The 24,524-nt window shown below is 44.2% G+C and overlaps 1 protein-coding gene across 3 annotated transcripts in view; it reads left to right on the forward strand.

Annotated features, from left to right (window-relative positions):
* Positions 1-24,524, forward strand: part of Deptor (DEP domain containing MTOR interacting protein) — a 152,231-nt gene that overhangs the window by 107,473 nt on the left and 20,234 nt on the right. For 2 of the 3 annotated variants that reach the window (XM_040730377.1, XM_040730375.1), the window contains exons 7-8: positions 482-552; positions 2,760-2,864. In XM_040730377.1, the coding sequence (XP_040586311.1) occupies positions 482-552; positions 2,760-2,864 (176 nt within the window). Of the gene's footprint in view, positions 1-481; positions 553-2,759; positions 2,865-11,700; positions 12,210-24,524 lie in introns of those variants that run through there. The other variant, XM_040730376.1, reaches the window with a different exon arrangement.

A 24,524-nucleotide genomic window follows, 5' to 3' on the forward strand; every position in this document is an offset into this window, starting at 1 on the left:
GCATGCATCATTCTTGTGTCTCTAGGTTATTTACTACAGGAGAATGAAGTCTAGCAAATGGGTTGTGTGCAGTATGTCAGGGACAGGGAGTTGGATGGAGCTGCTATCTGCAGCGAGGCTACTGGACTGCTGGAGTTTGGGCAGATACAGATACAGATACAGATACAGATACAGATACAGATAAGGAGAAAGAGCTGGAACAATTAGAAGCTTAACCATTTCCTTTGTAGGAAGACTCCATTCTTCCCTCTGTCCCCTCCTCCCAAGGCATCTTAATTGCTTTTTCCCCGACAGTCCACATCTTCCCTGCATCCCTATGTTTCTAAAAGTTAGGTTTAAGCTCTTGACCGCTGTTTCCTGTCTGCTCAGCTAAAGGATAGATGTCTTTGCCACTTTTATTGATTAGCATTCAGGAAATACCTACTGAATGACTAGAAGAACTTAGAGCTGTGCATTCTCTGATGCCATGTCTGTCTCTTAGTGCTGAAGAGGCCTGTCACCTCTGAGGAACTCTTGACTCCTGGGGCTCCGTACGCAAGGAAGACATTCACGGTAAGCCTCGCGCCTGTGCACACTTTGTGAGGCTTAGGGACCAAACAGAACACTTTTCTCTAATTCCTCCTCCCTTCTTTTTGAGACAGGGTCTCACTCTGTATCCATGGATGGTTTGGAACTCGCTATGTAGACCAGGCTGGCCTTGAACTTACGGGGATCCTCCTGCCTCTCTAAATGTTGGGTAAAGATAGGTGTTGCCACACCCATCTGCTCATTTTGGTTTTTACTTGGTTATAATAGTAGACTTTCGACGGGCGTTGGTGGGGCACGCCTTTAATCCCAGCACTCGGGAGGCAGAGGCAGGCGGATCTCTGTGAGTTCGAGGCCGGGCTGGACCCACAGCCTCCAAAACAATACAGAGAAACCCTGTCTCGTAAAAACAAAAAACAAAAAAACAAAACAAAAAAAATAGTAGACTTTCTGAATACAAATGCAGTGAAATGCGTTAAAACCTCCCTTGATTTGTTAGTGACATTCTTAGTTCTTTTTGATGTGTCCTTTTAAATATCTACTGTGCACCTGTTCTGATATAATTATGTACTTTTGAGACCGTACAAGCAATTTCTTCTTCATTACAGTTAATTTAAAAAATCACTAAGGGGGGAGCTGGAGAGATGGCTCAGTGGTTAAGAGCACTGGCCAGAGGACCTGAGTTCAATTCCCAGCACCCACATGGCAGCTCACAGCTGTCTATAACTCCTGTTCCAGGGGAGCCTATGCCCTCAAACAGATATATGTGCTGGGAAAACACCAATATACATAAAATAAAAATAAATAAAATGCTTTTAAAAATCACTAAGGGGTTAAGAGCATCCTGGGGAAGAGAAAGGAGACAGTAGGATAACTGCCAGCGTGTGTTGAGGTGTCTAGCCACCTGACTGGGCAGCCCTGTGTAGTCTCATGTAGCTAAGGACTCACCCTTTCTTAGTGTCCCCCAAGCCTTCTTTCCTGCCATCCCCAGACCCCACTGATTTTATCCAAATGGATCTAAGTTATTTTTCTGAAGGAGCTCATATAGCCTCGAACTATGGGTAGCCAAGGATGACTTTGCATTTCTGATCTCCTTGCCTCCACCTCTGAGACTCCAGGATTGCAGTCGTCATTGGGTTCATGTAGTTGTGGGGATCAAACCCAGAGCCTCTTTCATGCTAGGCAGTACTCTACCAGCTAGGAGGCATCCCCAGGCCCGTTCCTGTGACCTTACTGGTACCACCTCCACTATTCTGCTTGCTGTCTCCTCTCAGCCTGCAGTATCCATATCAATAAACTTTTTTAAAGAACATCTCCCCCTCTTCCCCTGGTTCCCAACTTTTGTTATTACCTCAAAGAAGAGACTTTTCCCACACATTCGTTCACACCCCAGACTCTTGGTGAGGGCCCCTTGCTGAGCACTGGGGAGTTAACATAAGGAGGGCTGATATAATATGTCTGTGTCAAGGGGAAAGACACACTGCACATTTGAAAGTGAAATCAGATATATTAAATTCATAGTAGCGAATCTGAAAACCACAGGAGCGCCTGATATACTCTTGACAATTTCCACCTGAGTTCCCAGTCTCCGGCTGTTGAGAGGGGGCTGTGTTTGGAGAGGGTTTGTTTATCTTTTTATCTAAACACCAGCATTACTAATACTTGACTGTGAGGGTCTTTCAATCAGCGTATTTCTAGGGATGCTTCTGGAGTCGTCCAGGGAACCTCCCTGCCAGTTCTGATTATATAGGAAAAGGTATGCTTCGGTGCCAAACAATGTTTGAACCAGAGTCTGTAAACTGTGAACTTTATCTGCTTTCTCACTTGGTTTTTTTGGTAGGGAAAAACCATCTTTCAAAAGCTCTTCCTCTTCCACCACTGGTAGCTTAAACTGTTCTTCTAGACTTCAATGTAGCCAGATCAAAGTCTGTGATTTGGATATGAAGGAAACATCCACTGCGGAGGTAGATAATGAATCTAGAAAGTGCAGCAGTGATTTTAAGGTCTTGTCAGACTCCTACTGGGGTGTAGTATGAAATTGGCTGTCAGCCCAATGCGAACAGGCAAATGTGCCTCCACTACATTTCCATTCCCCTGACACAATAGAGATGAAGTGAAGAAAAAGGATGTGTCAATACACATAGTTAATCCCGGGTCAGACTTCACTGTCTTGGAAAGACAGGCAAGCCGCCAGGGACAGTCTGCTGTTTGCTAATCGTGGTTTTCTTCTCTAGATTGTTGGTGATGCAGTTGGCTGGGGCTTTGTGGTTCGAGGAAGTAAGCCATGCCACATCCAGGCTGTAGACCCCAGTGGACCTGCAGCTGCAGCAGGGATGAAGGTACGATTCATCAACTCCCTGCTCACTCTCTTCTGTCTGCTCCGGCTTCTTCAGGGAGCATTTATTGACTGTGGGTTTTTTTTTCCTTAATTTCCACGATTCTTTATTTTCCCCTGTGTCTTCCCTCCCCTCAGAAAGGGCCAACTCTCTAGGGCATTGTGTCATACACCTGTAGTCTGGGCACAAAGGCTGGAGAAGCCTCATAACTGGGCACATCATCCAATCAGAAATGAGTTGTTACCTCCACTACAGTCATGCCACTAATGCACCAGTAGACGGCATATCAAGCTCAGTAGACTGGTATTGTAGTGTGCAGATTCCACCACTGGGTAAGTGTAGTGATAACTTGTCTCCTTAGTTCCAGCTTGATTTCTCTATGTCCTGCAATTGTGTCTTCAGCAATCACACTTGCTATCTATCTGTAGTGGACAGCCAAGAGCAAGGTCATTAACCCCATGTTCTTTTAGGAACCTCAGGGGCCTCCCTGACTAATAACTCATAGGGAAGTATCCCGTGCCCGGTGCTGAGATTTTCATTAAAGAGTATATGCATTCAGTGGAAAGCATTGCACACAAATGCAGGGAACCTGTGTTTAAGTTCCTTTGGGAAAAAAAATATGTTCTTTATTAGCATACAAAGCAGTTGGTTGCCATAAGGGTTCTTCGTGCAACTTTAAGGTTGGTTAATACACCTCTCATCCCCTCTTCCCCTGGTTCCCATCACTTGATCTCTGCTTAAATCTGCAACTCACAGTATTACCACGAATGTGGTTTTCTGCTTTTAAGCATCTTTATCTACTACAGTTTTGTTCTGTCCTCTGCGAACATTTCACAGAGGATGTTGATCTTGGATGATCTAGCATGAAGAGAGGATTCAAAAGACTGGACAGTTCCATCATGCCTCCCATACATTCGTCCAGGGCTTCCATCCCAGCCTAGTAACCAGGGCAGCAGGGGCAGCAAGCATGTCACTGCCCCAGTTTCACATTCTGACCCTCCCCCATTTGAAGAACACATCTCACCAGGTCCTGTACTCCAAAAGATGCCAGTCTCCTTGGAGAAAGCAGCTAGGGTAGAATCCCTTCCCACACTGGATACAGAATCCAAGGAGCTCAGTGAGAGAGTTGCCTAGGATCCCGAAGAGCCAGCCCTTGTTTCCCAGCTGAGTTTTTCATTGTCTAAGGAACTTTTGGCCAAGAGGGTGATTTTATATTTACTCCCACAATGGCCACCCAGGATAAATTATTTTTGGCATGCTCCCTCACTTCTGAGAATGCAATCCTTTACATGAGGAGGGATTTGCCTCCAAACACATTTCCTTTGAAGAGGAAAGCAATGGATTGAGTGGCAGCTGAAGACCGTGCCCTGCCTAACTAGCCAAGCAGACCAGGAACCTAATTGGTTTTAGTTCATCTCTTGTGATTAAGTGTCACATAATTAGCTAACTCTTTATGTACCTGAAGAGTTGCTGTCCTCACTTTTCCCTGTTTTTAATAACTAGTAGTTTATTTGGTTCGTATTCCCATCTTCTCTGAAGGTGTATGACAGATTTCCTACGCTACAGAGCAGTGCAGGATTATCAGAGTGGCTTTTCTACAACTGCATTGTACAGCATTCTAGTTCAGCAACGCGCCCTGCCCTGAACATCTCTGCCCCAACACCTTCTGTCCTCTTCTTGAAATCAACCAAACACCTTGAACACATTAGCATATTCATGACTCTTCTAGGTCAGTGGGGGAGGAGGATTTTTAAATTATAATATCTGTTAGTTTATCATGTAGGAGAGATAACAGTGCTTGCCTTTAATCCTGGGACAGAGGGTTAGGATGAGAAAGATTGTGAGTTCAAGGCCAGCCTGTGCAACATAGCAAGATACTGATGGGAGGGAAGGTGGGTGTGGACATAACAATCATATAAGAAGGTAAACTTAGCCAAACTGCATATATATATGTATGCATGTATGCATGTGTATATGTATCTTTATGACTCTGTGGGGGGGCACTGCATGTTTGTCTGATTTTGTTTGTTTTTTAAACAAATGTCTCATGTATCCCAAGCTGGCCTGAAACTCATGATCCTCTGGGCTTATAGATGTGTAGCCCACTCCCAACTTAGAGATCCTTTTTTGGTGGTGGTGGGGATTCCAGACAGGGTTTCTCTGTATAGCCCTGGCCGTCCTGTCTCTGTATAGACCAGGCTGGCTTCGAACTCAGATCTTCCTGGCTTTGCTTCTGGAGTGTTGGGGGTAAAGGTGTACATCATGCATTCTAATCATGCTGCTGACTACCGTGAAAATGGTGATGAATATTACACCTTCATACATATTCGCTGTGTGTATATCTTAGAAATTATTTTGCGTATTTTCCCATCTAAAGCACTGAGTGAATTATCTCCTTAGTGTGCATGCTTCTACTGAATAATTTCCCTTCTGTAATAAGCCATCGTAGATGAGTAAAATGATTCAGCAGGTAAAGAAAGGTGCTTGCCTCCAAGCCCAGTGACCTGAGTTTGATCGCCCCCACATGGTGGCAGAGAGACCCAATTTTCACAAGTTGTTCTCAATCTCTCAGAAGTTGTCTTCCGATTATGATACCTGTGTTATGGCATGTGTGCATACAAACAGACGAGTAAATAAATGTAAAAAACATTAAAGTGAATTATATAATCTAATATTTATGGCTTGTTTTCACTAACCTATCATACCTTTGTTGGCTTCATATAGCAAGACTCGAGGGTTTTATTTATACAGTATTGGGTATAAGACTTCAACAGGGTATCCTTGGAGAAGAATCTGGACCTGGGTATTTATTGACCATGGTTGTGGGGGTAGAAATTTTCCAATGTGACTTAGGTTAGAGCTTAATGGTAGAACATCTGTCTAGCATATCTGTTGCTTTAGGTTTAAGACCCAGTGCTGGGGTTGGGGGAGGGAGAGTGGAAGAGAAGAAAGAAAAAGAAATTACCCTGTGTTCAAGATAGATGCCTCTTTTAATTAAAAAAATATTTTAGGTGTGTGTATAAAAGTTAGTGATAATTGTCAGTTAGACCTAATCTACAATCATCCGGGAAGGGTGTATTAGTGTGGGGTTGTTTAGATTAGGTTGGTCTTTGGGCCTGTGTATGGGAGGATTGTGTTGATTGCATTATTTGCGGTGGAAATAACTGTCTACCGTGGGTGGCACCATTCCCTAGGCAGGGGATTCTGAATTGGGTAAGAGCAGAGAAAGCAAGCATATATGTATATACTTACTGCTTTCTGTTCCTAATTCTCTATATAATATAACAAGCTCCCTGTGGTCCCTTCTTTTGTGGACTGTCATATGAAACTCTAAGCCCAGTTAAACCCTTTCTGTCCTACATTGCTTTTGTCAGTGTTTTATCACAACTAGAAAAGAAACTAAGGCAGTGCTTGTGTTTAAAGAGGGTATGTGTGTGTGGTATCTTACACATACATGTGTGTATGGATGTGTGCCACAGGGGGTCATTGGGTACCCTCCTCTATCACTCTCTGCCATAGTCCTTTGAAGCCAGATTTCTCCCTGAACCCAGAGATCCCATTTTTACATCAAGGATGGGAGCCAGGCTTTTATGTGGGTGCTATGATCTGAACTCTGGTCTTCTGCTTATGCAGAAAATGATATTATCTGCTCAGCCACTTTTTTAAGCTCTCTTCCTTTCCGTTTGTTTGTGACAGGTCTCTTGTGTCCCACGCTAGCCTTGACCTCTCTGTGTAGGCAAGGGCGGCCTTGAACTCTTGATCTTCCCAAGTGCTGAGATTACAGCCCTTCTGCTCTGTTATGGTTTACATGGTGCTGGGGATCAAACCCAGGGCCTCTTATAAGCCAGGCAAGTGCTCTAGAACTGGCCCCAGATGTAAAGTGACCACTGGCCTCTCTACACTAAATGCCATGATCACCTTATGTTCTGGTTTGAATGCTCACTTCTGGGCTTGTAGTCGTGTTAGCAGATGGGGACTGACTGCTAGAAAAAAAAGTCACCAGGCACCTATAAAGGTTAAATACTCCCCTGGTTCCAGCTGCAGCCTCTATTTCCTGGTCCTTTGCCTTGTAGACAGTTGCACTGCCTCAGAATCTTGCCATTACTTCCTCTGACTAAGGTTCCTGGAACTTTGAGCCCAATTCAACTAGAGAGGTAAATAGTAACCCCTTCCGTCAGGTCGTCCTCTGCTTATGGGAATAAAGCCCGACTTCTAGCCATTATGACTTTCCCATTCAGGAGAGTTTGTGCTCTGACTCGGGAGCCACGTGGCTTTACTGCTTCAGTTGCTTAGAGCTTTTGGTGTTTGCCAGAGGATAGGACAGACCCCAGGCTGCAGACAGTGGGTGCCCATTCCCTGTTAGTACTTCAGCATCTTCCTAGCCAGCATCTGTGAATTTGGAGCTACTCCAAGTTTGTAAAAGTTTGTCTGTTTGTTTCCTCGCCCTCCCTCCTCCTCCTTGCTTTCCTTTTTTTTCCTGAAACGGGGTCTGGTGTATTTCAGCCTGGCTTTGAAATTGCTGTGTAGACGACCAGGGCGACCTTGATTCTACTGCTTCCGTTAGCACCCCGGGATCGCAGGGCTCTGGTTTAGGAGAACCCATTCTCAGTTTAGGAGGCGATTTGTGACTTATAGGCAAGCACTCAGCCAACAGAGCACAGCCTCAGTCCCACGCATCTCCCTCTTTTTCTGCCACTTGCATGGGGACGTCGGTTCCTTCTGCCTTGCTGGTGTAGACACTACAGTCCATAGAGATGCTGTGGACACTGACTTCATGTCACATCCCACTCCTTTGCGATCGCATTGAGACTAACCCTGATTCTAGACCCCACTGACTTTATGATCATTTTGTAGGCATCCTTGGTCCAAATTGGGTCCAAGTATTTATATTTCACAAATACCTCATGATGGCTCCATGTCTGGCTCTTAAGAGAATTGAATTAAGTAGCTCTGGCGCTTAGTATGCACTAATAGCTTCCTGTTAAATGCCAGATGTAGCTGGAGATTCCTTGGTCTGCGCCCTACCCATCGGAACCTTGTACCCTGCCCCGTGTTACCACAGTTCCACAGGCTTCCTCCGTAACTTCCAAACACTAGGTCTACTCCTGCCCTGGGTAAGCAGGCTGGCTCCAGTGTTGTCTGTTTCTCAGAGAAGCCTTCCTTAACTACGTTGTGAGATTTCCCCCTCTCTTTCTCTAGTTACTCCTTATTGTATAACCCTGCTATTCCAGTCAACTCAGGCTATAACAAAAATCCCATATGCTGAGTAGTTTAAATGACAAATATTTGTTTCAAAGTCCAGTTCTGGTCAATCCTGTGTGTGGTAGGGGTCAGCTTCTTAGTTTGCTTTGCAGATCATTGTCCTTTTTATTTATTTCTTTATTTATTGGTTTGAGTAAGAATCTGTCATGAAAAAATACTAGTAACTACTTCCCATAGGTCCTGCTTACTGATACCATCCCACCATAAGGATAGGAATTCAGCATAGAAATTTGGGAGTAGTGCACAAATATTCAACTCATAGTATTCATCGTCTTTTCTGTATACTAAGGATCAGAAAATATGTATGTTTATTCCAATAACTAGCCCATGGGTGATTAGCAGTCTAAATGACTCTAGGACCAGTATCTAAGACAATCCCTGACATTTAATCACTGCTTGAAGCAAATTTATTGATTGATCCAGTGGTATTTCTAAAGAAGGGGGTCAGAGGATTCATGTACTGAACATCTGTCTGCATTATGCTTTCAGGTACTTTACAGCCATGATCTCTTTTATTTTTCCAACATCTTCTGAAGATGCATGGAAACAGGCTCCCTGCTTTACAAGTGGGGAGGTAAGGACCAATGTGTAAATGTCAGGGCTACATTCGAATTATTATGGTAGTGGTGGCTGCTGCTGTTGCTTTGAGACAGAGTCTTACTATCTACCCCTGGCTGGCCAGAATCCCATTATGTAGCCCAGGCTGCCCAGAACTCATTATTCTGCCTGTCTTTCCAGGGTTGGGACCATGGTATTATTTCAAGAAATACAAACTTTGAAACAGAACACAGTAGATGACGAATCCCATTAAGTCATTAAATGCTTGGTAAAGTACTAATGGATGGGTGACCTTTCATGTCTTCTATAGAAAAGGAATTTATATTCTATTCAAGCACATTGTTGGAATGGTCACATATTATATAGCTGTGTATAGTCCTAGCACTCAAGAGGCAGAGGCAGATGGATCTCTGTGAGTTCCAGGACAACCTGGTCTGCAGAGTGAGTTCCAGTGCTACATGGAAAAACTCTGTCTCAAAACACCAGAGAGAGAGAGAGAGAGAGAGAGAGAGAGAGAGAGAGAGAGAGAGAGAGAGAGAGAGAGAGAGAGAGAGAATGAATATATGAATATATGAATGCTTACATGCTTACCTGGATTGACTTGAAGAAGATCAAATAAATAACTTGTTCTTGGCACCAATCCCTCACTTGGACCAGGACTAGGTCTTACAGGGTCACCCAAGGGGAACACTCCAAAACACTCCCTTTTGTTAGTTTAATTGAACCCTTGTTAGAGCAAAACATCTAGCCTTCAGGCTTCAGTGGCTCTAGGGCCACACTTACAAATACAGAACAAGAGAAGTCCGTGATTTTTTTTCTAGAAAATTTTCTTTTCTTTTTGTGGGAATAATTAGATCTTGTGAGAAACAGGACTCAAGTGTTCATGCTGCCCTGTGCCAAGTCTCTCGGGCATTTCTAGACTCCTGGCTTCTTGTCTTGCTTCCTGCTGTGATGAATTGATGGATGTTGGCTCACTGTGCCTCGTTCCTCTGTTCTTTGTATGTTTATATAGAAACAGCTACCTGAGTCACAAGAAGGAAAGAATGGTATTGTCTCCTCCGACACTGCAGAACCCTTCCTGTCACCTTGAGAAAACATTTTCAAAATCTTACTCATTGGGCCTCCCTTCCCATGACAGACAATCCTGTGTGTTGCATGGAATTTTCCTCTCACACCAAGAGAGACCAGCTTCCTGCCCAATCAGTCAAGCAAATTAGCAAGTGACAGTTGTAAAATGACCATCGAAACAGATGGAAAAAAAAATATACTGGGCTCTGAACAGCTCTCAATAAAAAGTTCCTTTTTTAGTTAAGAACTCCTGATTGCTGCCATGTGCTAGTTCTCACACTGGGCCATCATGGGATTTACAGCTGAGCAACGAAGACATTAAGCATGTTATCCTGGACTAAATATATAATTACATATACAAGTAATTAATTGAATATATATTGCATGCATGCACATATGCATACATATATATATCCGAGCTATTAACTATAAAAGGAGAAGTAAGTGCTTATACTTTTTACAAGGTGAGGGAGCCTGAAAGTGGGAGTATTTCCCTGAAGAAAAATTGAGCCAAGGTCAAAGAATGAATAGAAGTCAGATAAATGTCTGTCTGGGCACTATCTACATGGGTGTCAGAGATGGCATCTTGAGAGCATGTATTTTCCTTTTCTCTGCTTCTGAGTCTTTGAGGAAGTAAGATATTTACCTTTGCTCCATATTCCCATTGCAGTGATGTTGGGTCAAAGGTCATGGGTCCAAGTGACCATGGGGCTTAACCCTCAGAATCCATGAGCAAAAATAAAACCTCCCTCTTGTAAGCTGTGTCTATTGGGTATGGTTTTGTCTTTGTTTTTACAGCAAGGCAAAAGCCAGTGATACAGCCTCTAAAATAGTGAGAGAATACAGATTAAAGCAGAACTAAAACATAAATAGTGATTTCTTTTGGTTCACCTGAGCATGTGGAGCATGCCTTAAATCCCAGCATTTGGGAAACAGAGACAGGACGATGAGAATAATTGAAAGTCATTCTTGGCTACATAGTTATTTCAAGTCCAGTCTGAACTATGTAAGACCCTGTGTCAAGAACAAGTTTTAAAAAGTCCTAACTAGAAAAGATAAATAACAACAACAACAACAAAAAGAAAATATTCTGGAAATAAACTCTATAGGAATCAGGAATGAATGGCCATTACACACATGAAAAGATGTGTAACACCATTAATCGCATGGAGATACAAAATAAATGTAATGGTGGTGAAAAAAATGACATATTTACATGTGTGTGTTGGGGTTGGGTATGCAGTAGAAAGACCCCAGAAGGGAGAACAGCCCCTTGGAAGACCGGAAGGAAAGTCATGAGTGGACTGCAGTATTTAGAGAATTGACAAGGGGTGGGGAGCAATGAGTCCTTAAGCTAGGGCCATGTTACTTTGCCTACAGTTAATGATCATCCCCTAAGACATTTTCTAGTCTGTGAAATGGATGCCAAGGATCCACAGCTTGCTTTACATGCTCCTAAAAGCAAGGCCAATTTTCCATGCCCGAAGACACATTTCCTCATCTTTTAAGGGCCCCAAACCCCCTCACACTACAAAAGATCACATGAAACTAGAGAAAGGACGCTGGTGCATTCCAGAGTTTTTGCCTGAGTCATAAACTTCATATTGTAAAATGCACAGCTTTCATTGTAAGGTTTGGTAAGGTTTGCTGTCATTCAGATCAAAGGACAAGTCTGTCATTGTAAGTTCCCAATGCTTTACCTCTGTCATTTCCTCACCCAGCCCCTCACCCCAGCCACTGATGGGATTTTTGTCATTAGTTAGATTTTGAGAGCCAACAGAATCCTTGGTGATTTCAGGCAATGATTTCACTTCTCTTTGACTTGTGTCTGCTGAAGACATATGGCATCTTCCTCAGGGTTGGAGAGGGAGGTCGTGTATGCAGACCCCGCCCCCACCAACCATGACAGACATGCTATCCCTCCCCTCTTCCCCTATGAATGTGTTGGCAGGTTTCTAAGAGGCAACCAGCCATACCCAGTGAAAATCGGAAGCTTTCTTCGATCCTGGACTCTTATCTCCACCTCCTGAGGCTGGAAAAGGGCTGGAAGACTCAGCAAGGGTTCTGAGTGTTGAGAGGGAAGATGGCCATGGTTGAAGCTTGGTTTCACACTTTTAGCATCTGGAACCATGAGACAAGTGTTCCTGTTGCTTCAAGTCATCCTGGCTTCTTATAAAAGCCCTGCAGATGTCCAAACAGTGAGGGCTCAACTAAGGAGGAATGAACAACTTGAATTAAGGAGGAATGAACAATTTCAAAGACTGCACACACACTCTTTGCATATTATGGAGTGCCTGTTGCCTACAGTGCCCTGAAGCAGGCTGGCGTCCAGTTGTGGTTAAGACCAGCCAAGTTCCCTACCCTCAGGATTTCAGGTCTAGTAATGAGCCAAGAGATTAATAATTTCCAAACACTTAACTACATATGATGTCACTAATGCAACTGTTAGTTACCTATACACGTTTAATGCAAATTATGGTGCGTGGATTTGGCTGGAAGCTTGCTGACGGAAAGCCTTGGGTCTTGAGACACAGTAAGTTTGCACCTTCCATTCACCTTCAGAATTGAGCGATGAGGACTATATCGCTGAGTCTTTCGTTTTGCTTTGTGCTTTTCTCTTTATTCTAACCCCCACCTATTTTGTGCCAGATGAAATCAAATCTTGTCAGTATTACAGTTACAGCTTATGGTCTCCTGAGGGCAGGCTGGGGGAGAAAGGGATGAAAACATTGGTCTGGCAGAGGGTCAGCTGGCCGGGGCAGGAAGAACGGGTACTGAGTTGATTGAATGCTTTGTTTTGTGGATTCCTGGTCCTCCTCCAGGTCCTTGGGTCTTGGCGAATATCTTCACCGCCCACCCGGTTTCTCGGGCCAAGTATCTGAAGGCCCCATTTGCTTCTCTCTTCCCTTCATTTTAAGATGCTTTCGCCAGTCGGTTGGTGATGCATGTCTTTAATCCTAGCACTATGAAGTCAGAGGTAGGCAGATTTCTTCGAGCTCAAGGCCGACCTAGTCTGCAAAGCAAGTTCTGGGACATCCAGGGCTGTTACACAGAGAAACACTATATCAAACAACCAAAAGCAAAACCAACAACAACAAAAAAGAAAGGTGTTCCCAAACTGCATGTTAAGTTAATGAACCCCGTTTCTATTTTCTAAAATAACTGAAGCATAGCACTGGGTGCCCGGTTAACATTTCAGTCAGAGACACAGGTTGCAGGCAGCATTGAGCTGAGCCCAGGAGACATTACTAAGACAGAAGTCTTTCAATTTAATGTTTGGAATATAATCCCACCTTTCCTTTTTTTTTTTTTTTTTTGTTTTTGTTTTTGTTTTTGTTTTTTTGTTTTTCGAGACAGGGTTTCTCTGTGGCTTTAGAGGCTGTCCTGGAACTCGCTCTGTAGACCAGACTGGCCTCGAACTCACAGAGATCCGCCTGCCTCTGCCTCCGGAGTGCTGGGATCCACCTTTTCAATAAGTTTAATGGGCATTTGGTATAAGTTCTAAGAACCATCAAAATCATTTGCATTGTCTCTACTAACATTTTTAGTAATGGTCCAGTGATATAGGTATGGTTTTCTTTTTACAGATGGAGAAAATGAGGTTAGCATTAGGGCTGTATGGGCTCATATTTGTGTAGGTCTAGATCCTGTGTGTTTGTGATTGTTAGACATCTCTGGAAATTACTATCTCAAAAGAAGGGATATGTGAACCAAAGGGTCTAGATGTTCTTGGGACCAGAAGCAGAATAGACTTTTTTTTTCCAGAATAGACTCTTGGAGCTGCTGCGATGGCTCACACTATGTAGCTATCATACTCTCTGAGAACATAACATTGATAGCAGCATTTTGCAGAAGTGATACATTCATATTAATAAAAGGTTTAAAAGTGAAAGGACTGAGCCCAGGAAACGAAAAAGAATACTGTATCCCAGGATTTGAGCAGCCTAAATGTGCTGGCATATATGACACCTCAAATGTAGCTGGTCTCCTGGGTGAATATGTTTTTGTTGGTCTGACGCCCCAAAACATGAACCGTATCTAGTGCCCTCGGGATCATAGATGCCAAGTAAGCTCTGTTTGTTTCACACAGAGTTTTAGCATCTGTTTTCTTTTTAAGCCCTGAGGTTCTTTTGCATTTATGTAGTCTGTGCACACACTTGCACATCCCACAGCACAAGTGCGGAAGTCAGAAAACAACTTGCAGTGTTGTCTGCTTTTACCCTGTGGGTTCCGTCTGTCAAATGCAGGTCCTCGGCCTTGGTAGAAAATACTTGCCAAGCTGTGCCACTGGCCACAGCATCTGTGTTTCCTTCCCTCTGTGTTTTTTCCTGATAATGATCTCAGCTCTGTTCTGGCAGGATCCCATATCAACCCTTGTCTCCTTTTGCCCTAAAATTTTACTCTCTTCCCAGCCTGTCGCCTAGCCCCATCCATGAGCATAATCTTTCTATCTATCAGTACTGCTGTGGAATTTGAGGTCAGAATGGATAAGCTTCCGGGGCGTTAGGGACCCAAGTGAACATCGAACTCCCACACAGGTGCTGCGGGCTTACTGGGCTTCTAAGATCATCTTCTCACCAACCTAACTGACTTCCTAGAAGTGAAGGCAGCTTACTAGACATCAGCTCAACTGAATCCTTGGCTGTTGACTATGCTTCCACATTCCATACTTCTGTCCAGGTAAAGATATTGGAGTAGCAATCATTTTGTAAAAAATAAGTTTGAAATCCACTCATAAATACGTCTGTGGCCTCTGTTCCCAGTAAGCAGAAGCTGAGGACTTGAAAGATTTCCCTGATTCTCGGCATTACTCTGTGATCAGATGCTAGTCTGAGCATCTCCTCAAAGTCAGAGTACAAAAAAGGAATTTGTACATACATCACCATTGCACAATCTCATATTGTTCGTGAATCATCCAAAAAAGTATAGATCATTAAGAGGGGAATCTTCTAGTTTGTTAAAATAAATATAAATATATTAGAATCTTCTAACCTATTTATAATGTTTTTAGAGAGACATAATTTACAGCCATGTCTTTCTTGGAATTAGCCCTGTAGACCAGTCTGGCCTCAAACAAGAGATTCACCTGTCTCTGCCTTCCAAGTGCTGGTATTAAAGGCGTGTGACACAACTGCCCAACTTTTTATTTTAACAAGATGCAGTGTGTGTGTGTGAGAGAGAGAGAGAGAGAGAGAGAGAGAGAGAGAGAGAGAGAGAGAGAGACTGTGTATGTGTGTTTTTACTGTGTACATTGGACATGTAGGTTTCCCTAGAGGCCAGAAGATGGTGTCAGATCCTCTAGCATTGAAGTTATAGGTATTTGTAAGCTGTTCAGCATGGATAATTAGAACCAAACTCCAGTCCCCAGTCCTCTGCGAGATCAGCCAAGTGCTCATTTTGCTGAGCCTTCTCTCAAGTCCTTTACTTATGGTAAATTACCTTAGTTCTTTGCTTCTATTTTTGTGCAGATCCAGTGCAGTCCCCTCAGTTGCTCTGAGTTCAAGATTACAATGACTGTGTCTTTCCCTGGGGGTGACATTTCACAGTCCTCTTTTCTTTCTGGCTCTGACAGTCATTGTGGGAGAGACACAGTGTTCCCTAAGCTTTTGAAGGAATGGTATAAATACCCTGTTTTGGTCTGAGCATTCGACTACCTGTCACTTATTCTCACCGTTAGCACTACTTATCACTCTCAGAACTGTGTGTAACCAGAGTCTCCGTATTCATTGCGATTCATGGGGAAAAAAAGGCTTCTTTGAGTAACGCTTAGAGTGGTAACTGGCTATGGGTGTGAATATATATGTTTAGAGAGTGGTTCAACACTATGTCAGTTTTGTTAACCCTGCTCTTCCAAGCCTATGAGCTCCCTACCGTGGGCTTTTGAGTGCGCTTCCAATACCAACTATGGATTTCCTATTGCAGAGCGGGCCTCTAATCCAGCCATCAAGGAATTGTTGCACCCATAACACTTTGCCACTATTGCATAGGTAGGCATAAGCAGGCATAAGGGTTCATGACTGAATAAAATCATTGATTTTTCCATCTTCCCTAACAGCCTACCCAGTGCCTTCCAGCACTATGATGTGGTTATTGTTGTTTTGTTCTATTTCGTTTTTTTTTTTTTTTTTTTTTTGAGAGAGAGAGAGAGTTGCAATCTGTAATTCAGACTGTTCTGGAACTGACTGTCTAACTCAGGCTGGTCTCAAACTCATAGCAATTATCCTGTCTCAGTCTCCCAAATACTGGTATTGTAGCCAAGAGCCACTACACCTAATTTTAATCCATTCATCATATGGGTAATGAAAGTGAGGTCGACCACAGTAGAACTACTTAGTTGGGTTTGATCGCTCCTGACCAGGAGGCTGAGTGAAAGGCTTGAAATAGGCCAACCTCAGTGCTTTCCCCACTGAAAACTCAATTTGTCTTATGTTCAGCCTTCAGTCCCACCTCACTTCCATAGTCATCCCAACAACATTACCTGGACTGTGTTAACTGTGTGTTAGCTTCACTTGGATTTTTCTCAACTTCCCCAGAGAGAGCTACTCTCTTTTACACATAAGAAATGAAAACTCAGGCCAAGTGTGGTGGTTTGTGTCTGTGACCCCAACCACACTGGTACCTCAGGCAGGGAGATTTTGAGTTCAAAGCTAGCAGGGGCTACACACAGGGAAGCCCTATTTTTAAAAAAATAAAATTTCTGAAGACTCAAGTGCATCCTTCAAGGCCAAGTCACTAGTGCGTTCCAGCTCTTCAAATGCCATGAATTCCATTCAGGGTACTGGCCTTGAACATAATCTTCTTGTTTAAAGCAAGCATAAACACAGGCAACCTTGAAGGAATGCCCAGACCAGGGTTTCTCAACAACCCCCAAGCATCAGCATCACCTGGGGGAACTCATAAGAAATTCGTAAATACACAGACATGGTGAGTCTGGTGGTGGACAGAGGCCCCAGCACTGCTTAGAAACCGTTGGGTGATTTCTTTGTGCAGCCAAGAGAGAGAACAACATCCCAAAGCCCCTAAGACGGATGTGACACTGCCTAGGCATCGTATTGTTGGGCAAAGGACCATGTTCTTTTGACTCCTCCAATTTCTATTGAAGGCATCCTCTATAGGTTGCCTCTAAAATACACAGTGGAAGCATGTGTGCTTTGGCGCCGGACTTTTAGCTTGTAGAGTATCAGTTACACATGCATTTGGAAACTTACAAGCTCCATTTGAATGTCAAGAGTCACACAGAGCAAGCCAAGCAAAGGTGCCGCCCCCTCCTAATAACAGTTTTCAAAGCCAAACATTGCTCATGCCCTCAGCCTGCCTGCTTTGAGTCATAACAACTGGGCTCTGTGGCATTTGAGAAACCTGGCCTGACCTAACTACCAGTGTAAAACGTAAATTCTTGCTGTAGCACCAAGGAAGCTGCCAGTGGGCAGCTGTGCTCTTGCAGCCTGGGAAGGTTCCATGGGGCCCTGCGTATCATAAGTCGTATGGACTTTCCAGAGACAAGGAAAATATCCTCCACACATTCTACGGAAAGTGTGGCACTAGTTAAAGTTAAAAATACTACCAACTTAACTGAGCTTTAGATCTCCAGGTTCAAAATGCTTCTCTACTGCAGAGAAAATATTGGCTTTGCCTGCCCATCTCCATACCCAGATCTCTGTCCACTCAATTTTGACAGGAGTTTGTGCTGACAGATGAAAAGTCCACAGAGCATGGTTTTAAATAGGATCTTTCCCGAGCCAAGGAGAATGCAGTGTCTTCTGGATAAGGAAAGGCCACAGAACCCTCTGCATCTCAGAGGATAAAGCTTCCTTTGTAATGGCCATACACAGCCAGCTGTGTAACCACTGTGGAGACCACAGGGCCGTAAGCACACTGTGATCTACACAGAGAAGCTATCCGCATGTTGCTACCCTGGGGCTTGTGGGATCGAATTCTACTTTGTAGAACCAGAATAATCAGTTCCAGTCATAGGCATTAGCTTTGCCATCCCAGAGGCATGTGACTGTCCCTGCTTTGGCTGGGCCAGGGGAGGCAATGTCTTCCGGCACTGTGTGTGTGAAAGCTGGCATCCTAGACTGCGGACTTATGTGTCTCAAACTCTGGAGCTTTAAGAGTTCCTGAACTCAGAGAAATAGGTGAAGGCAGATATCCCTGGAAAGAAGTAGCTTAAGGAAACAAGTCCAGGGGTGTGTGTGTGTGTGTGTGTGTGTGTGTGTGTGTGTGTGTGTGTGTGTGTGTGAGTGTGCACATGTCATGACGTTGCATGTGGAGGTCAGAGGACAACTTTCAGGAGTCTGGATCTGGGGACCCAACTCAGGTCATCGGGTTTACAAGGCAAGAGCTGTAACACAGTGACCCATCTCACTAACCCTGACTTCAAGTTTTATGCCTTCCTTAAGGCACCAACTGCTATACTGTTATTTCTGACTCTAAGACCCTCTCCAATCCGGGCGCCCTGTTTGCATCTTCCAGAGGGTCCGGTGGCAGCCTGTTCACAAGGCGGGCAGGTGGGATAAAGACCTAGACGGAGTGGAGGAGCAAAGGAGCAAGCTGGAAAAAATCCAGCAGGGCTGCACTTGGCTCCCAGGTCCTCGCCAACAGGCATCTCTACACCTGTATCTGTCCCTTGCTTTTTCCAACACTTCTTCCATATTGCTGGAGCTCCTGCAACCACTTGGGTTTCCTACGGATCCCAAACCTTCTCCCTCCAAGCCTGCCCTCATTCGTGGTGATTTTGGTGTGTGTCCCCAAGGGAAGCTGATGGCAAAAATCTCTGCACGGCCTTGGCATCATCAGCTGCCGAGACTCTTGCAGCACTAGCGGTCTGTGGGTCATTGGTCGGGGAGGACTCAATGTGACAAAGCAAGGGGGAACTGGACCCTACCTGTGTGTCTTTGTGTCTGCCTGTCACCTCAGTAGCTATGAGTGGCTTCTTCAACCCTCCTCCATACACTATGCACAGTTCTCCTGTGGGCAGCTTGAGCCTGGAGCTCTACATGGGAGAGAAACTGAAATACAGTGTTAACCTGCTCAAGGGAACACCACGCCACAAAGCTCTGCTCTCTCATCCATGGTTTCCTTAAGGAACAATTCATAGACCATGCTCAGCACCAGAAGGAGGCTCTGTGGCTTCCTCTGCATAAAACACAGAGTTTAAAATATGACTCCTGAGCCGGGGCTGGAGAGATGGCTCAGAGGTTAAGAGCACTAACTGCTCTTCCAGAGGTCCTGAGTTCAATTCCCAGCAACCACATGGTGGCTCATAACCATCTGTAATAAGATCTGGCGCCCTCTTCTGGTATGTGCAGACATACATGGAGGCAGGATGTTGTATTCATAATAAATAAATAAATCTTAAAAAAACGACTCCTGAGCCAGGTTCAGTGGCGCATTCCTGTAATCCCAGCACTTGACAGGTGGAGAAAGAAGGCAGCCTGGGCTCTGTGAGATCCTGTCTGGGAGAGAGTCTCAGGTGGTAGAGTGCTTGCCTGAAGCTCTGGGTTTGATCCCAGCACAGCACAAAACTGGGGTGGTGGCATACTTGAGAGATAAAGCAGGAGGATTAGAAGTTCAAGATCAGGAGGCAGAGGAAAGCAGATCTCTAAGTTTGAGGCCAGCCTGGTCTGCAGAGTGAGTTCCAAGGCTACACAGAGAAACCCTGTCTCAAAAAACGAAGTTCAAGATCATAGTTGGCTACAAAGAAAATTTGAGACCAGCCTGGGCTACATGAACACCTGTTTCAGATAAATAAATAAAATAAAGTAGAACAAAACAGAAGAGAGATGTCTTCTGTTTAGTATTTTCCTTTTCAAGCCTGGATAAGAACAGGTCTTAGTAACCCTGGGCTGGGTATCCAACATGGCTCCTCTCAGTCACTTTGTAAAAGACAGAAGTAACTAGGCCAAATTGAAATGGGCTGTCTGGGAGATTTTCTTGGAAGCCTTTTTGAATATCCATAATGAAGTCTGTTTTCCAGGGTTAGTCTACAAATTCATCACTCTCTTGCATAAGGGCAGCTCGGTCCTGGCTAACAGTGCTGTGGTTTAGCTCTAGCAGTAAACATTGCAGGCGTGGGAGCTGTCTCCATCCTGGAGAAGATAGGATGGATCTCTGTGTCTGCTACGTTCTGCAGGGATGGAGGAAAAGGAGACAGTTTTGTTGACGTTGTGCTAGGCATTGTGAGAGTTGCCTGGTTTGTATCATGTCTCCTCATTTTTGTCACAACCTAAGAGCTGGACATTAGCTGTATTTTATCATTGTGGGTGAAAAAAAATTGAGTGGCCGACTCTGGTTGTGTAGCTAAGCGGCAGGGGTCAGAAGCCAAACTAGTTCATGATCCATCTGGCTTCAGAGCCATGGTCATTCTTCTTATCCTAGAGTCCTTCAAATCCATTGAAATGATTCGACTTGCCTGGTCTGCAGCGTCTCCATCTGAAAGCATAGGTCAGCCTCTCCACCAGAGGTCAGATATGCTCCAGCAATGAACGCCTGGAGGACCCAGTCACTATGAGCTTCATACAGCTCTGTGACTTGGATGTGACTTTAGTAAAGACAGAAAGACCCAGGTGACATCCTGGACTTTTTTTTTCAAGACAGGGTCTCTCTGTGACTTTGGAGGCTGTCCTTGAACTCAAAGAGATCTGCCTGCCTCTGTCTCCCCGAGTGCTGGGATCAAAGGCATGCACCACCACCACCTGGCTTTTTTTTTAATAATTTATTTTTATTTTGTGTGCATTAGTGTTTTGCCTGCATGTATACCTGTGTGAAGGTGTCATGTCCCCTAGAACTGAAGTTACCGACAGTTATGGGCTGTAGTGTGGGTGCTGGGAACTGAACTCTGGTCCTCTGAAGAGCAGTCAGTGCTCTTAACCGCTGAGCCATCTCTCCTACCCCATGTCCACTTTCTACGTGCTAAGCAATGCTTTACTCCCAGCGTGAAACAAGCTTGGTGTTGGGACTCTTGCTTTTGTTGTTGTTTTGAGGTTTTCAAGACAGGGTTTCTCTGTGTAGCCCTGGCCATCCTGGAACTCCCTCTATAGACCAGGCTGGCTTTGAAAACCCAGAGATTCACCTGCCTCTGCCTCTGGGATTAAAGGTGTATGCCACCACCTCCTGGCTGGCTTGTTTGTTTATGACAGGTCTTCTGTAGCCCAGGCTGGTCTCTATCACACTATGACCTTGGATTTCTGGTCCTCCTTGTAAGTTTATGTTGTGCTGAGCAAACAACCCATGGATTTTTGCAGGTTAAGCAATCACTCACTCAACTGAGCTATACCCCAGGCCCAGAGCACCCCCTGACCCATCAGCATAAGTTCTTGAACAGAAACAGTTCCAAGTAACCGCAGTTAGAGTGTCATTCTCTGGCCCACAATTTATTCATCTGGATTGTGACAACGTACTTGTAAGATAAAGAAAGGGATGCTGGAGCAGTAGTCAGTTGCCTGGTTCTCCTCCCTGTAAATGTCCAGCAAAGGATGAATGAGCATGTTATCCTAGTCTCCTTTCTGTTGGTGTGATAAAACACTCAGTCAAAAGCAATCTACTGGAGAAAGGGTGTATTGTAGCTCACAGTTCCAGATTACAGTCCATCATTTCCTGGAAGTGAAGGCAGGGTGAACCTGAACTAGCTAATCACATAATATCCACAGTCAAGAGGAAGAAAGCAATGTATTAATGCAGGAATTCTAGGGCTCAGTTCCTTTTCTCCACTCTCGCAAAGTTCAGAGCCCCCTTTCTAGGGAATGGTGCCACCCTCAGTGGGTGGGTCTTCTTAACTCAATAAACCCAATCAAGACACTCCCTCTCAGACATTCTCAGAGGCTCACCTTAATCCATACTGTCTCCCCAGTTGTGCCCAGAGCTCTGCCTCCTATGTGTCAAGTTACTAATAACCACCACAGATCCTTACCATACCAAAAAACAGGTTGTCACGAAGCCATTACTATTTGTAATCTTTTTGCTTCCTACCACATCATTTCCAACTAGAACTGAATGCAGATAGTGCTGTAAATCTGTAATCCCAGCACTTGAGAGTCGGGGTATTAAGAGTTGAAGATCATACACTAAATAGCAAATTCTAACCCCGCCTGAATTACATTAGACCCTGTCTCAGAAAGTCAGGAACAGACTCAGCATGATGGCTCAGTAGGTAAAGTTGTTTGTCTTTAAGCCTGATGACCCGAGTTCAATCACCAGGGCCCATATAGTGGAAGGAGGAACCTCTGAGCTCCAACACACAAAAATAAATAAATAGGTAAATAAATAAATGTAGGGTTTTAAGATCAACGTTTAAGACAAAAGCAAAAAGACCATCACATGTGTAGATTAAATGCATCTGTGTCACATGAAGGAATGAAACCACAGACTTCCTGTTGGATTAGTTTGACCAAGAGTTAAGTTCAAGTGTGAATTCTCCACTTCTCTCCCTGTATCTACAGCTTACCATTTCTGGCTTATCTGTAATTTGTTTATGGTGTGCTTTACGCCTGCCCAGTAATTGTCTTGTCCCTAACAGGGGCTTTTTTCTCTATTGAATAGCACAGAAACATCACACGGGGAAAGAATGAGACTTCTTTATAGTCATCTTTAGCAGGGGTTTAGAGGGGGCAGCCCTTACTGACTCCAACTGACCCAGAAGCACTCAGAAAAGCAAATGTAAAAATATCATCAAGTAACATATAAATATGCTTTCCCCAGTGTTTATGGCAGGTATTTATTTTATAATGTCACTTTTGACCTGGATGCAATTTTCAGCAAATTGTTATCATTGTGTGTATGTATGTATATATACTCATGCATTGCTTTCTCTGGGTCAGAGGCCCGTAAAAGTATATAACTTATAATTAAAACTATGTATTAGCTTAAGATATGAAAGCTCATTGCGTGAGAAACCCAAGGCAGGCAGGTTGGTTGTTACGTTGTTATCAAAAGGGCAGGTGAAGCAAACAGGATGAGGACACAGGATAACAGTTTTAAGTCTCAAGTGACCTCAAAGTACAGTATTAACTTGGCTGTGAAGTCCAGCAAAAATTTCAGCCTCTTTGAATATAAGAGATATTTTCATAAAATTGTGTTGCTGCAATCACCAGGTAGATTGTGGCATTACTCTGTGTCTACACTGAGCACACATGCAGACCACTCCCCTGACACCTTCCAATGCAGGTTTACTCTTGGTCCATATTGGCATGCCATCATGTTGCATAGAGAACAGGCAATAAAGAGAATGGAACTCACCCATAATCAAGGAGAAAAGTATAAGTACTTCACTGCGTCTTAATCAGTTAATAAATGAATCTTTTTTTTTATTCCTATGAAAAAGAAATTAGAGAGGAAGACTGACCTTGAGTGGGCCAACGTGTATGTTAAGAATATATTTCCTGATCCCTCTACCACATACCCACACAGAAGTGCAGGATAATTTATTTGTTTGTTTAGTGTGCGTGTTTGTGGCCACACCCATACTTTTTGCTAGAGCACATGCATAGATGTCTGAGGACAACTTTGGGGAGTTGCTTCTTTACTTTGAGTGGGTTCCCAGGATCAGGCAAGTACTTCTACTCACTGAGCCATAACTCAACCATGGGAAGTTCTGAGCAACTTTGTGCATCCATAGAGTAAGCCTGTTTGTCTGGGGGCCTAGAAGTGTAAGACTAAGAACTGTCTACCCATTGATAGGTGCCCTTCCCTTCAGCAGCAGACCATGGAATCCTGTGATGATAATAACACTCACACATTGCTCCCTCAGCCACTGAACACTTTTGCGTCCCTGAGTTAAACATAGCTCAGGCTGAGAGTTCAGTCTTCCCTTGATACAAGTTGACCTTTAGTATGCTTTTAGCACAGTCATGAGCCAGCCCCTTACAGGGCAATCACAGGAACCACCAGTGTGCCCAAGTTCTCCTCTGCTATACACCTCTCTAGAGACTCTCCCGGAAGATTTTAACTTTAGGAATCCCAAGTTTTAGGGACTGAGTCTAGGTTCCACGAGACCCCCTCCCCTCTCCTTTAAGTAATGCTCCATGAACCTCCTGTGCCTGACCAGCTGAGGCCAGTGGACCAGGGGTGAACTTCCGTCTAAAGCGTAGTGATGACTTGGGCAACGGGGCAGATGCTGTGTGGATTCAGCAGGCTCGTCAAACTTCTCAGCTTGAAGCAAGAAAAAGGTTTTGTGTGGCTTTGTGTTGCTGTTCTTGTTTTATTGTGAAAGATGGCCATTCTTATGCACAGTTGACTTTGCTTCAGTGGTGTCGTCTATTTTTGGGGGACACGGGGGCAGGCAGTATGTTTAAATGCACAAAGCTTGGGAAGACTGGTTCTATGTTTGTGCACGAACTGGTCATCAGCCACCTCCCACTCTAGTCTTTCTCCGGCCAATTGCATTCTTGGCAGAAAGATAGAAAGATTGATGGGGCCGGGCGGTGGTGGCGCACGCCTTTAATCCCAGCACTTGGGAGGCAGAGGCAGGTGGATCTCTGTGAGTTCGAGGCCAGCCTGGTCTACAAAGTGAGTTCCAGGAGAGCTTCCAAAACAATACAGAGAAACTCTGTCTCGAAAAAACCAAAAAAAAAAAAAAAAAGAAAGAAAGAAAGAAAGAAAGAAAGATTGATGGCGCTGAACACAGCTGCAAATTTTCTTATCTTGTTAGTTTTTGAGAGAAGTGCATTTTGCTGGGGGCTCTTCCTCACTGAAACAAACACGGCTTGTTCACCACAGCAGCATGGGGAACTCCTAAGCAGGATCCTAGAATGTGATGTTTGTGTAAACAAATCGCAG

This window comes from Mesocricetus auratus, unplaced genomic scaffold (genome assembly GCF_017639785.1).
Source record: "Mesocricetus auratus isolate SY011 unplaced genomic scaffold, BCM_Maur_2.0 Super-Scaffold_100023, whole genome shotgun sequence".
Classification (NCBI taxonomy): Eukaryota; Metazoa; Chordata; class Mammalia; order Rodentia; family Cricetidae; genus Mesocricetus; species Mesocricetus auratus.